We start from the raw sequence: 13,380 nt of genomic DNA on the forward strand, positions 1-13,380 counted from the left end.
TTCATGGCGTGAAGAGAGGGTGCTGCAAGAAAGGGACCGGGAGCCAAGTTGCAGGGGGAGGGGCGCGCCAGTGAGGTGGGCTCTCCGGCCTGGCACCCCGCAAAGAGGCGCGCTCCGGGAAGGAGGCGGGGGCGTGCTCTGGGACCAGAGTGGGCGCGCCAGGCGGGGCGGCTCCTTGGGAAAGGGATAGGGAACCCGGCAGGGCGCGGCGGGAGGGCAGGGGTTGGTGGAGGGCGCGCGGCGGGGGGCGTGGCCGCGCGCCCGAGGGGGAGTCTCCGGGGGGGCGGGCCGCGGCCACCCCCGGGGCTCCGGTGCGTCAGGGCGCGTCAGGCGGGGCGGGGCGGGCGAGCGCGGGCGGCGGCGGCGGCGGCGGCGCGCAGGCTCCTCCTCCTCCTCCTCCCCTCCTCCCGCACTCTAGCAGCCGCCGCCGGCCGGACGGGCGCTTCTCCCGCCGCCTCTGCTCCGCCCGCTCGGCCTGCGCCGCGTGCCCCTGCCTGGCATGTCGGCAGCCGTGGCGTGTGTGGATTACTTCGCCGCCGACGTGCTCATGGCCATCTCTTCGGGCGCCGTGGTGCACCGCGGGCGGCCGGGCCCCGAGGGCGCGGGCCCGGCCGCCGGCGCTGGATGTGGCGCGCGCGCGCGCGAGGCCGCCCCGCCCGGGCCCCCGGGGCCGCCACCGGCGGCCCCCGCCGTCCCGGGCCTGGGCTCCGGCGCCGCCGCGCCCCACCTGCTGGCCGCCAGCATCCTGGCCGACCTGCGTGGAGGGCCCGGCGCCGCTCCGGGGGGCGCCTCGCCTGCCTCCTCTTCTTCGGCCGCCTCGTCCCCGTCCTCCAGCCGCGCCCCCGGCGCCGCGCCCGCCGCCGCCAAGAGTCACCGCTGTCCCTTCCCAGGCTGCGCCAAGGCGTACTACAAATCCTCCCACCTCAAGTCGCACCTGCGGACGCACACAGGTGAGTCCGACCACGCGCCTGGCTCGCGCGGGGGAGGCCTCCCGCGCCCCCTCCCCCGCTGGGACCCCGAAACTGCGTGGCGCTTCGGGGGCGGGGAGGGGGGCGCGCCCGGGCTGCCGCCGCGCCGGCCGGGAGGGCGGGGCCTTGGTGGGTGGGGCGCGCGCGGGGGGCGTGGCGGCCACGCGGTCGGGTGGCGAGCGGATGGATGGCGGGCGCGGAGGCAGCAACAGGGGCCCGGAGCGCGGTGGGGTCCGCGTGCGGGATCCGCGTGCAGGATCCGCGTGCGGGATGGGGCTCCTGGGCAGTTCCCTTCCCCCTCGGCCTCATTTCCCTTCTTTTCTATCGGTTTCGGACCTGGGTGGTGGGCACCGTGTTTGAAGCGTGCAGCTTTGAGGTTTTGGTCTTCCCTTGGTTTAGTTTCCTGATCTGTGTGTAGAAAGGCAGGAGGAACCGCAGAGCCGCCTCCGAGGTGGCCGCAAGGATTCACCCGAGAAGGCAGCGGAGCGCCTGGTGTGGGGCCAGCTTGTGGGGGTGCCCTGCACGTTTTCCCCCTCTTTTTCTGTATTTTAATAAGGCGGAGGGCGGGGTTGGGAGTGCGGGTTAGAGCCTGAGTCTGGAGAGGAGGGGAACCCCTGAGGGTGTCACGCTCTCACCGTCTTTCCCTGCGTGCTGCTCCCCTCAACCTGCAGCGGGAGACAGGAAAGCTGGGGGAGCGGTTCGGCGACACGGTTGCGTCTCATCTCAGCCGGGGGTGGGGGTGGGGGCGCCAGGGGAGCCTGGAAGCAGGGAGCGCCGGCCGCCCTCTCACTGTCACCGCCTCTTTTTCCTCCTGTGGGTCCTCCCTCGTTTTCCTCATGGGGTCCCCCCGTGAGTCCTGGGAATTCTCTCTTGGAGTGGGGATAGGGCAGGAGAGGGTGGGCCTTGGTTGAGAGGCCAGGGGAGGAGGGTGGGCTGACACTTGGACTTTGTGGTTCTGCTACTTTGTAGCCCACGACCTACTCTCAGGGTTTTTTTCTCTGTATAAAGGGCCCAGCGGCCGCTTTCCCCTGAGGGGTCACATTGGGCAACAGGGCGTCTCAGCGTGGCTCCGTGGACCTGCTCCTGCTGTCGGAACAGGGGGAGAGGGTGGGGGAAAAGAAGAGTTGACCCTGGTGGTGTGGCGGAGACACGGGTGGTCTGACCCCTGAGAGCGGTTTGGACCCCGCAGTGCTGTGCTTTGTTTTGGGGTTTTTCACACTCTGTCCAACTTCTTGGGGCCAGTGAAGCCACTTGCCTCTATGGCTCCCAAAGGACACCTCCCCAGGGTATCCTGGGGTCCTTCAGAACTTTCGCAGGCCCCCAGGCAGTGTTGGCTGACCCCCTAAGTCCTTGAGAGAGAAAGAACTCCCTGAACATAGATGTCAGTGTTACTGTCTGTTTCTATGGGAAACTGAGGCCCAGGGGCTGAGTTGGGGTGTCCCAGTGATGACTGGGGGAGGGCAGGGCGCCATGCCCTGATGCCTTGCCCCCCAAGAGACCTATGGTTTTGGATGTGCTGTCCCGAAGCCCCCTTGATAATAACGATGCCGGGCCCTGGGGGGCATGTGGCTGCTCCTGGGAGTGGGAGTCCTGGACCCAGGCGCCCTTGGTGCTGTTTCTGGAGGGTTTGGGGCGCTTTCATGCTTAATGCTTGCTAATTCAGCATCTCTCTGTCCCCGAGGATCACCAAGCCCTGCCCAGGGTCAGTGGCAAGATCTTTTGGTTTTTCCAACCCCCAGGAGTGGGGGCAGCTGCTCTCATGCCCGTTTTGGGGGTGGGGAAGCCAAGGTTGGCTTGGGCCTCTCAAGGTTAAAGTAGTGTTGCCCACTGCTGGGGGCAGGCCTGGGGACAGATCTGAAGAGGTGTCTTAATTAGATGCTAGCTGTCTGCTGAGCCATTGTCCCCTGAGGGCCTTTGGGTAGGGAGTTCTGTCACACATACTTCTACCCGAACTCCCATCCTGGCCTGGCCCCATTTTACAGATGAGCAAACAGGTACAGCAGGAGCCAGGCTGAGTGTGGTCCCCCATCATCCCTGCTCCATTTGGCACAGAGGTTGGTGTCGGGAGGCCAGGAGGGGCAATGGGGTCTCTTCACAGGGCCACCCAGCTGCAGCAGAGCAGGGCGGGCTGTCTTCTAGTCCCCTGTGTCTGGCCCACAGCCCCTGGCCCAGAATGAGCTCTCCTGCCTCCAGCGTGGGGCCGGGAAAGACTTGGAAGCTGCAGGAGATGTTGACGCGGTTGCCTTGGATACCGAGAGGGAGAGGGAGGGAGGTGGGGCGGGGGTGGAGGAGAGGCTGGCTGTCTACTTGCTCTCCCAACCTCCTTCATCTCCGGACTGTTCCCCCGCCCCAAAGCCCCCAGTGCCCAGCACCTTCTAGGGGGCTCAGGCCTCCTCCCTGAAGAAGCTCAGATCTGGAGGTGGAGCTGCTAGTCTAGGGTCTCCCCCTAGACTTTGAGGCTGGGTCATTCTTGGTGTGGGGCCTCCTGACCACTGTGGGGTGTTGAGCAGCCTCCCTGACTCCCACCCAATGCCAGGAGCACCCCCAGTTGTGACAATGACAGATGTCCTCAGACATCACGTAGTGCCCCCTGGAGAGTCGTGGGATCACTGTCAGTTGAGATGCCCTGTAAAACCTTGCCTAACCGTTTACTGTGTGGGAGGCACTTTGGGGATGACCGAGTCCCTGTCCCCTGGGACTCCCAGAATATTGCAGGGGGTGGTGACAGTAGCGGGATGGAGGAAAAGGCTTCCTGGAGGAAGAGGCATCTCAGCTTACACCATGGTGTCAGGTGGAACAGGGAAGGGTGTGTCCTGGGAGAGGGGACAGCACCCTGGCTGCAGGGGGTGGGGACAGGGCCTCGGGGTGTGGATTTGGAGGACCAGGCTGTCATATGAGGTGGGGAGGGGGCCGAGTAGGTGTCTGTTCTATTTAATCCCAAGGGCAGGGTAGGGGTGGGCGGGGAGGCAGGCCCAGCTTTGCAGAGGAAAATCCGTTTATGAGGAAGGGATTAGGGTCCAGGAGAGGGGTTGGAGGGGGAGCCCTGTGTGGGAGGGAGAGAGGTGGGCCAGTCCCCGAATTGGGTGGGAGAAGCCCCAGGACCTAGGGACAGGAGGGGGTGAGGGTGACCCCTGTTTGCTGATTGGGCAGCCCAAGGGGGCGGCTGGTGGTAGTGGTAGTTCTCTGCTGAACAGGCCTCCTAGGAGGAGGGCAGATGGGGAAACTGAGGCCTAGAGGGGAAGTCGCCCCTGCACCCCCAGGGCTGTCTGAGTGAACAGACCCCGCCCCCCACCCCAGGCAGAGCTGTGAGCTCCCCTGAGGCCAGGTGGGGCTCTGGAGACTGGTGGCTTATCTGGGGGGCCAGAGTGGGCCAGTGCCAGGCCAGGACTGCCTCCCCACCTAACCCCCTCCTCCAGCAGTGGGGTGCAGCGCCTGAGCCCCAGCTGGAGGTGGGGGGCAGTGCCCTAACATTGTAGGGGGTGATAACCAGCCCCCTCCCAGGCTCCCTGATAAAGGTGGCCCAGATGGCCCTGGAGGTGGCAAATGATACCAGCTTGAGGAGCTGGCCTCAGGGGGGCGCGGAGCCTGCCCTCCCTCAGTCCTGTTTCTAGAATAGCCAGTCTCTGGAGGAACACACATGCTCGGGGGGCCTGTGAAAGCTGTGCGCCCCTCACCCCCGGCGCCGTCCTTGCGGAGGATGTGGTCTGGGTGGGGAAGTAAGCCAGGGCAGCTTGGGTTCTCCGGGAGGGAGGAGTGGTGGGGCGGCCGGTGGCCTGCTTTTTAAATAAACGGGGAAGCCCTAGCTCCCACCTGTGGGGGGGGGGTAGGTTGTAAACCCGATGACGTACCAGCAGGCTAGCTAGCTAGCGGCTTCGAGCCACGACCTGCGTTCCCTCCCGGGGGCCGGTAGCCTCCCCAACGGGTGCACTCAGCACCCCGCAGGCCAGGCCTGGGCCCTCAGCTTTGTGGTCGAGCTGGGTACATCACACCCAGGAGAGGCCGCGTGCCCGGATAGGAAGGTCTAGAGCAGGGTCTGTGGCCGGGTGCGGGGGAGGGGGAGCCGTATACCAGCAGGGTAAGGAGCTGGCTCTGCAGGGAAGTCAAGGCCAAGGAAAAGACTTCAGCTTTGACCCTCAGCCCCGGGGGGCAGCTCGGGAGCAGGACACAGACGGGGCGGCCCAGGCACGAGTTGCTGGGCTACCCTACCTGTCCAGGCCTGAGCTGGGACCTGGAGCTAGGGGGATGTGAGCTGGAGATATTTTGAAGGGGGTACTGATCGGGTTTGCTGCCAGGTACCACGCGGGGAGGTGAGGGCTGTGGAGACGTCTGCCAAAGCTTTTGGTGGCAACAGTAGAGGGGTTGAAATGGAAAACCTACAGGAGGAGTAAGGACTGGGAGGGAGCTAGGTTGTAAGTCTTGGGTTTAGGGGGTAGCAATGACTAGGGGGTATTTAAGATCACAGAGCAGACAAACCTCCCACAGGCTGGTCCTTGTAAAGCCATCAGGATGGCTGGTCACAGGGGGACCCCCTGCCCTGCCCTGCCCTTGGGACCTCACCATCAATTTTCCATCTTTTCTTGGCTGCGTTTCTGTACTGTCTTTGGAGTTCTTTGCAGCCTGCTCAGGCCCATCTTCTTTGGGGAGCCCCCTGCCGTCCCCACCCGCATCTGCCACATGCAGCCCAGCCTTCCCCCAGCTCTCCTGGGGTGCTCCCGTACCTAGACCCTGCCCCTTGTGCTGCCCACCTGGTAGCTGGGCATTTGTGCAAGGCTTGGCTGCAGGCCATTCCTCCCTCCCCACTCCTTAGGTTAGGGGTGATCTTAGGAGATCACATCTGATCTTTGGCCCCAACTGCAACCCCCAGTCTAGGGAGGTGGTGCATTCTCCCACATGAAGGCCCAGCAGGCTGAGCCAGGCCTGGTGCACGGTACCACCTCCAGGCTCACCTCTGCCTGGTCTCCTGGCGTCCATTTTCTGGCTGTCCTGAGCTCACCTCCAGGCCCAGCCTAAGTCAGAGGGTCAAGTCCACTGAAGCCCCGCCCACCACACCCTCCTTAAGCGCTCCGTCCAGCCTGGTAGCCTGACTAGGGGCCGCACCTGGGCGTGCCGGGTCTAAGCCTCCGAAAGTTACCCCCACCCTCCCACACCCCATCCCGGCCAGTGGACTGTGAGAGGGTGGCAGGGCCTGGTATCTTGCAGGCATTCGCTTAACCTTGTGGGGGCAGGAGGCCTGTGCGCCCTGGTACCTGCCACTCACGTGTGCACGTGCGCTACCCAGCAACGGGGTGTGGGGCGGGGCTGGCAGGCGTCCAGCCCGGGAGGCGACCCCGGCCCGGCGGGAGCCGGACCACGTGAGCCGGGCCGTCTGGGGCTGCGGATGTCCCTGCCGCCCGCCGAGCTACGTGCGGCAGCTGTGTTCCCAGCGGCTGCAGGCGTCCAGCCCTTGCGGGCACTGGCTCCGCTCTGGCAACCTGCTGGTTGCAAAGTAGAGCTGCGGGGCCGAGGGGAGGGGAGGGGAGGGGAGGGGAGGGGAGGGGACGGTGGGAGGCGGGACCTCCCGGCTGCCCTAAATGGGGAAGTGAGCCAACTGCGGGGCGCACCAGCGGCGGGATGCCGTCCCCCTTTCAGCTTCTCCCCCGCCTGCGCCCTGCAAGATGGCGACAGGACTGCGTGCCCCTCCAAGAGGCGTCTCGCCCTCAGGCCCTGGGTCTGGTTTAAAGCCAGCAGCCTCGTCCCCGTAACTGGACTCCCCTCCTCCAGACTTGAGCTCTCAGGAGCTGTCGGATCCAAGTAGGGTGGGGTAGGGCTCCCTTCCGGGGCTCTTTTGAGCCCTGTGATTCTTTTGAGGATGCCCCCACTGGGACCCCTCACCCAGTTGCAGGCTCTGCTTTCTGGATTGTTCTAGGGGGGCATGGGGTGGGGAGGGGACAGCCCGAGGGGACTACAGGGACAGCCACCTGTAGTCTTGAGGACAGTCGCTCTCCCCCCAGCAACACAGTTGTGGCCTGTGATCTCCCCCAGAGGTGGCACCAGCACACCTGGGTTCCCAGTCTCCTGGGGCCTGCCCTCCCTCAGTTGTGAGCATAGCCCACAGGCGGCCCACAAGCCGCCTTCTGAGGGCCCGCTGCGCTTTGAGCCCTCTCTTCTGCCACGCTGGGGGTATGTGTGCGGCCAGGAGGAAGGGATGGGGGAGGGGAGGCTTTAGTCCAGCTCTGTCCTGGGTAGCTGGCGATGGCAGAAGCCCCTCTGAAGTCCACTGGTGCTCCTCTGCAGGTGTTATTACTGACACCTCCTCCCTCCCCGCCCTGCAGCCCTTACGGCTGCCGGTCTGTCCCCAAGGTCCCTGCCCCTGGCCCCTGGTCAGGTCTGCAATCCCCACCTCCCCCCGCCAGTGGCAGTGTTCCCTGAGGCAGGGTCAGCCCAGGTCACTGCAGTCCCCAGTACACGGTGTGGCCTCCCAGTGTGTAATTTATGAGGTACCACCCTGACCCCACTGGCTCCCTATCTGGCCGCCCCCCTTCCTCCACTGGGCTCCATGCACTGCCACGAGGGGCGTCGCCCAGACGGCTGGGCGTCCCTGCCCACGTGTCTACATTCTATTCACACCCCCTCCACACACCCTTCAAAACCTCTGGGCAAAACAACGCCAGGGGATTCCAGGGTCCTAGGTACCCGGCGCCGGGTCCGGAAGGGTGCAAAATCTGGGCTGCTCGCGGCCCCTGGGCCTGGGGCATGGCGGGGGTGCCCCCCGGTCGCCTGGGGAGACGTTGACAACACATGCTGTACCCGGCGTGCAGCTGGGTTAGATGAGGGTTTGGGCGGCACTGTTCTGGGGCAGAGACCCCCACGGGACGGGCGGGTGGGGACAGACGGCCCAGGATGGCGGCCGCGGGGGCAGGATGGGCGAGGCCGGCCTGGCGGTGGGAGGGGTCTGCGGAGGAAGTGGCTGGGTGGTGGCCCGCCCCTCCCCTCGCCTTCTGTTCCGCGGGGGCGGGGCGAGTCCGGCACCGCCCCTTCCCGCACCCTGACCGGGGGGTGTACCCGCCATGCCTTGCGTCCTTCTCCACCCTGGGAGCCCGGCCCGGCGTGGGGGTGGAGGTGTCCCTTCACCTGACCCTCTGCTCAAAGGGGGGCCACGAGGGTCAGCGGTGGGATCAGGCACGGGAAACTGCCCAGACGATGCTCCTGCCTGCGCCCCCGAGTGGTCATTTCCAGTAAGGGAGGGGGTTCACTGGGGTCATGAGCACCCAGGAGGCTCCAGAATGCCCCACAGAAGGGTAGAAGGGAGTTTCGCAGGGGTGGGGACAGCAGGATACCTTTTGCCTAAGAAATCTCTCCGAAAACTCAGCGTGCTTTCGTTCGGAGCGGGCACGTGTGTGGCCAGTACCGTAGGAGATACAGGTCATTGAGGTGGCGCCGTCCTGGGGGTGGGGCGGGAGGCGGACCTGGTAGAACTCGGTCTCTGTAAGTTCTTTTAACCCACGGAAGCTGCTACCAGTCTGTAATTACGATCAGTTGTAGGAAATGGAAGGGGAGAATATTCACAGGGCTTCACAAAATGAGTTGGGGTCGTTTTCTTTCCCCATTTACACGTTTAAATTCACACCCAGAATTTGGTTTCTGTAACGAGGTGTAGGGGCCTTTGAGACAAATGACCGGGACCCTTTGGGATCTGATGAGATGTCCCTGTCTCTCCCTACACTGATGGCTGTCTGTCTGTTCTCTGCCTCCTCCGCACAGGTGAGCGCCCCTTTGCCTGCGACTGGCCAGGCTGCGACAAGAAGTTCGCGCGCTCCGACGAGCTGGCCCGCCACCATCGGACGCACACGGGCGAGAAGCGCTTCCCCTGCCCGCTCTGCTCCAAGCGCTTCACCCGCAGTGACCACCTGACCAAGCACGCGCGCCGCCACCCCGGCTTCCGCCCGGAGCTGCTCCGGCGCCCAGGCGCCCGCAGCACCTCTCCCAGCGACTCGCTGCCCTGCAGCCTGGCGGGCAGCCCTGCACCCAGCCCGGTGCCCAGCCCGGCCCCCGCTGGCCTGTAGAGCCCTGGTCCCACCGCCCCGCTGGGCCTGGGCCTGGAGCACCAGCAACATGCCTGCTGTCCGGGGGCGGGGCTCGGACTGACCGCCAGCCCCGCCCCTTCCAGTGTACCCCCCCGAGGGCCCCCAAGATGTCCCTGCCTCTCTCAAGAAAACAAGGAGGGGGTCTGAGACTGGACCAGGTCATCAGGGCCTTGGAGGTTGCTCTCGGGAGGGGTAGCGGCCGTGTCTGTATATAGCCATGATCGAGAACTCTTCCCAGCCTTTCACCAGTGACCCCAGGTGGGTGGTGGCCAGAAGGCATTCCCCTCCCCCCTTCGCCACCTCCTTCCTTTGGGGGAGGTGTGGGCCTTGGGGGGAGGTAGCCCAGGAAAGACACCCCCTAACCAGTGTTCAGACTTGGTCCTCCCAGTCTCTCTCTCTGGGTTGGGATGAAGTGTGGAATGGGCCATAGGTGAACCAGGGGGTTCCTGTGGGCTTTCTCCTGTCCCGCCTGCCCCCTGGAACCCCTCACCCCCACAGAAAGCCATTGGAGACGTTCAGGGAAACGGGTGCGGCCTGGCCGCCCCCATTCGGGTACTCAATCTCAGGTGTCCATAGGTTCTGCCCCACTGCCCCTGGGAGGGGCCACGCAGCTTCTCAGCCGCGCGGGGGAAGGGGGGTGAGTGTGGAAGGGGGGAGGCGGTAGGGTTTCCATAGAGGTCCTGGTTTTGCTTCTGAGAGGGGAGGGGCAGAACAGGGGTTCTTCCAAAGAGCAATTTGATTCACTTGGGGGGATATTAGGAGATGGGAATGAATGCAGGTTTATTTATTTTCCTCTGTCTCTGCTGGTGGGGGGCTCTACTGCCCCACTCTGGGTGGGTGTGCGAGTGTATGAGTGAGAGACTGGGGGGAGCTGGCGCCACAGCGGCCCCCCGTGCAGGGGCAGAGCCCCCGACTTCGGCCTTGTGCAGTACCACGTGACAATCATTCCCTCTGATTTGGGACTTGGGACCACGACAGCCATTGGGCGAGGTGCACCCCTTCCCCTCTTCCAGGTGGGGGTAAGGAGGCCGGGAACCCTGGCTCCATCGCGCCGGGGCCCTTCTCCCCCACATGACCCCCGTGCAGCAGGGCCCCTGGACCGGTGGTCGAGGTCCTGTCCACACGGGCCGGAAGCAGGAGGGCTGATCCCCGAACCCCCTGGGATAGCTCAGTTTTTTTGGACCGGGTAGAATATTTTTTCAGGCGCCAATCCCTTCCTTGACCTGGGCCCCAGTGGGTGGTCTGTTGTCCTCAGGGGTTGTGGGTGTGGGGGAAGGGTCTCTGATCTGAACTTAGGATGGGGAAGGGTAAATGCCGTTTTGTACAGAGGGACTGAAGACGACCTCACCCTGGAACAGGAAGGGACCCAGGCTCCCTGTCTGAGACCCTGGGAGGGCCTACTCCATGCCCCACCCCTCCGGCCTCTGGCTGCAGGAGGTCTGTGGTATCCCCATTTGTTCTAGAACCTTGCACTCTCCCACCTGGGAGCTGGGGGGCTTGGATGGCACTGGCTCGGACCCGGACCGGCCCTGGCAGGATCCAGGGACGGCTTCCTGGGGTTCTGGGGAGGGAGGCAGAGAAGCTCTTTGGGAGCTGGGCTGGCCCATCTGTCCTTCAGTGGGCCGGTGGTGAGATGCCTTAGTTTGGGGATAAGGATGGGGTGCAGGGGGCCAGCCAGGGCCTTTTTTCCCTTTGTGTCTGCCCTCTTGATTGTCCCAGCCCTGGCCGGTGCCTGTCTGCAGGAGGTGGACTGCAGTCTAAGGGCCCAACTGAGAACTTGTCCCTGGCTCCTCTCCAGTGTCCAGGGGCCTGGAGGGACTGGTGGTCACTGGGACCTAGTTCAGCCATTTAGCTGGGGCCTCTCAAGGAGGGGGGTGCATGGCCCCAAGGGACTTGTGCTTCAGGGTGACCCCCTGCCCTACCTGGCCTCATCCTTGTATTTAATTAATTAAACAAGCCTTTTTTAAACCCGATTCCAGAGCCTGTGTGGTTTTTCCTCTCGCGGATCCAAGCCGGTGGGCCCTCTGAGCCCCTCTGTCCCCCTTGCCGATGTGGTCCTCAGCCTTCTCCTGGGGAAACTGAGGCAGGGGGCCAATGAATCCGGGGACCTGTTGCAGGTTTTGGCAAGGCCCCGCTGTCTGGGACGCAAAATAACGCCTCCCAGCCCTAAAGCCCAGGGAGGGGGCAGCAGCAGCGCGCGCCACAGTCCGGCGTCACCCACGCCTCGCGCAGCTGCGCCCCCAGCCCGCCTTCCAGCTCCGTTACCCGGCAACCGAGGCGCGGTGACACGGCGCCCGGGGGCGTTTACTGTCCGCCCCCTTCCGGCGGTGGGGGGGATCCCGCGCTCCTCCGGCCACTCGCGGGTGCCACAGGGCTTCTCCCCGGAGGGTCCCCGGACGCCTGGCCACCTCACACCCCCGCTATCCGAGCCCCGCAAGGCTCCGGTGCCCAGCCGTCCGGCTGTATACCAGCTCACAATAGGAAGGGGGCTAGGAGGGGAAGGGGCCTCGGGAGCATTGAGAAGCTAGTGAGGACCCTGAACCCCTTCTTAGGAAAAGTGCATCCCAGATTCTAGCGGTCTCTAGAGCCGGGAAGGCCGCTGGGGCTGCGGTGGGGGGACCGCAGACCCTCCCCACGGGTTTCCCTGCTTCTTGCGCCCGGGAACGCACCGGTCCCGCCACCTGGTGGTCGCTGCTGGTATTGCACCACCGGCTCCGGCCAGCCCCTCCCCAGGGTCCTGCCTGCCCTTGGGGCCAACAAGGTCGCCCTAACCTGGGCACGGGGCCCTCGCCTTAACTCGAGAATAGCTCCCATCTGGCACCCTCCTCTTGCTCCTGTTTCACCCATGTCCCCATTCTACTGGATTCTGGCCCGAAAGTCTGGAGATACTGCTCCCTAAACCCCGCCCCCCTCCAGCTCTGGCAGGCTTCTGTGCCCCTTTGTGGCAGAGTTCCTGGAATTCTGGGTCGACGCGTGCAGCCCCTCCCTTAAGTCCCTCTTGCACGCACTCGCATGTGCCCCGGAAATAGCTCCAAGATTTCCCCTCGGCTTCGTGGGCCTCCATTGACAGGCAGCCTCCAGGACCTCTGCCACTCCCTACTAGGTGCAGGTCCCCTTGTGTGCTGAGGACACCCCTGGTCCCTGCCAGCCGGCCTCGTCCTCAGCTCCAGACCTGAGGTGTTCTTACCCCCATCCCCAGTCTGCCCTGGCCGGCTTCCCTTCAGTCACTGGCAGCTCCATCTTTCCACGTGTGCAGGCCAAAATCTTCGGGGGGGTTCACCCTTGACTCCCTTTTTGTCTCACCACCCACATCCAGTCCATCTGAAAATCTCCCTTAAGTTCTGCCTTCAAAACATATCCAGAATCCACCCCCTTCTCCCTGCTCTACCGCCACCTGGTCCAACCTCATCATGGCCCACCTGGAACACACAGGCTTCTTCGCTGTTCCTCCCACACACCTGGTGCGGTCCTGCCCCGCGGCCTTTGTACATATTTTGCCCTCTGCCTGGAGTGCCCTTCCCCCAGATCCCTGTATGCTTTCCTCATTCCTTTCTTCAAAACAGCTCAAATCCCACCTTCCCCCAGGACTACGTAGACCACCCCTTTTCCCAGCCCCCTACCCTGTTCTACTTCCCCCCACAGTATTTTTCGCCTTGTATCGAGATACCTCATTTGATCGTTTCCTGTTGTTTGTCTCCATCTAGAACACTGCCCCCCTCCCCGGGTGGGGTTCGTTACTTTGTTCACTGATGTTTCTATTGCTGTGTCTGGCACATACATAGTAGGTCCTTGGTAAATGTTGAATAAATGACCAAGGTGTGCAAGCATAGATGGACCACCTACTAAATGCAAGTTCAGGGGTGACCTCACTTCACTTCACTACCATCGTCAGGGCATGGTCAGGCGTCCACCCTCCTGTTGGCAGTGGAGGAGAGACATCAGGACGCCCTGGGGTAAGGGGTTTCAAGCCCAAATGTCCACGGGGCCAGGGGCCTGAGGTCTTACCTCCAAGAGAGGTGGGCTGGGAGAGGGGACAGGTGACCTGCACAGACCACTCCCTGTTCACAGGGAGATCTTTGGCAATTGCCAGCTGGTGGACAGGCTGGGAATTGTAATTTTATGTGGCATCTCCCCAAATTAAAAAAATGGGCGTCAAACAAATTTACATCATTTTAAAAACTAGTACTGAAGCAAAAGTGGTTGGTACTCAGATACACGTACGCATATGTTCACAACCGCACAATTCACAATAGACAGAAGGCGGGAACTACCTGAATGTCCGTCAGCTAATGAATGGATAAAATACGGTTTAGGGCAGGAACTTTGTATACAGTAGGTGCTCAATATTT

At 63.6% G+C, this 13,380-nt stretch overlaps 1 protein-coding gene across 1 annotated transcript; it reads left to right on the forward strand.

Annotated features, from left to right (window-relative positions):
• The first annotated feature begins 261 nt into the window (after positions 1-261).
• KLF16 (Kruppel like factor 16) lies at positions 262-11,004 on the forward strand. The gene is made up of 2 exons (XM_032466075.1): positions 262-950; positions 8,709-11,004. Exons 1-2 carry the CDS (start codon positions 500-502, stop codon positions 9,008-9,010), a joined length of 753 nt encoding a protein of 250 aa, XP_032321966.1. The 5' UTR covers positions 262-499; the 3' UTR covers positions 9,011-11,004.
• Positions 11,005-13,380: the final 2,376 nt, after the last annotated feature.

Source organism: Camelus ferus, chromosome 22 (assembly GCF_009834535.1).
Source record: "Camelus ferus isolate YT-003-E chromosome 22, BCGSAC_Cfer_1.0, whole genome shotgun sequence".
NCBI classification, from domain to species: Eukaryota; Metazoa; Chordata; class Mammalia; order Artiodactyla; family Camelidae; genus Camelus; species Camelus ferus.

Bases quoted from the DNA above. Each gene is read 5' to 3' on its own strand.
- KLF16 (XM_032466075.1), top strand. From the start codon at position 500: ATGTCGGCAGCCGTGGCGTGTGTGGATTACTTCGCCGCCGACGTGCTC. The intron at 951-8,708 runs GTGAGTCCGACC...TCCTCCGCACAG, and splicing joins GCACCTGCGGACGCACACAG to GTGAGCGCCCCTTTGCCTGC.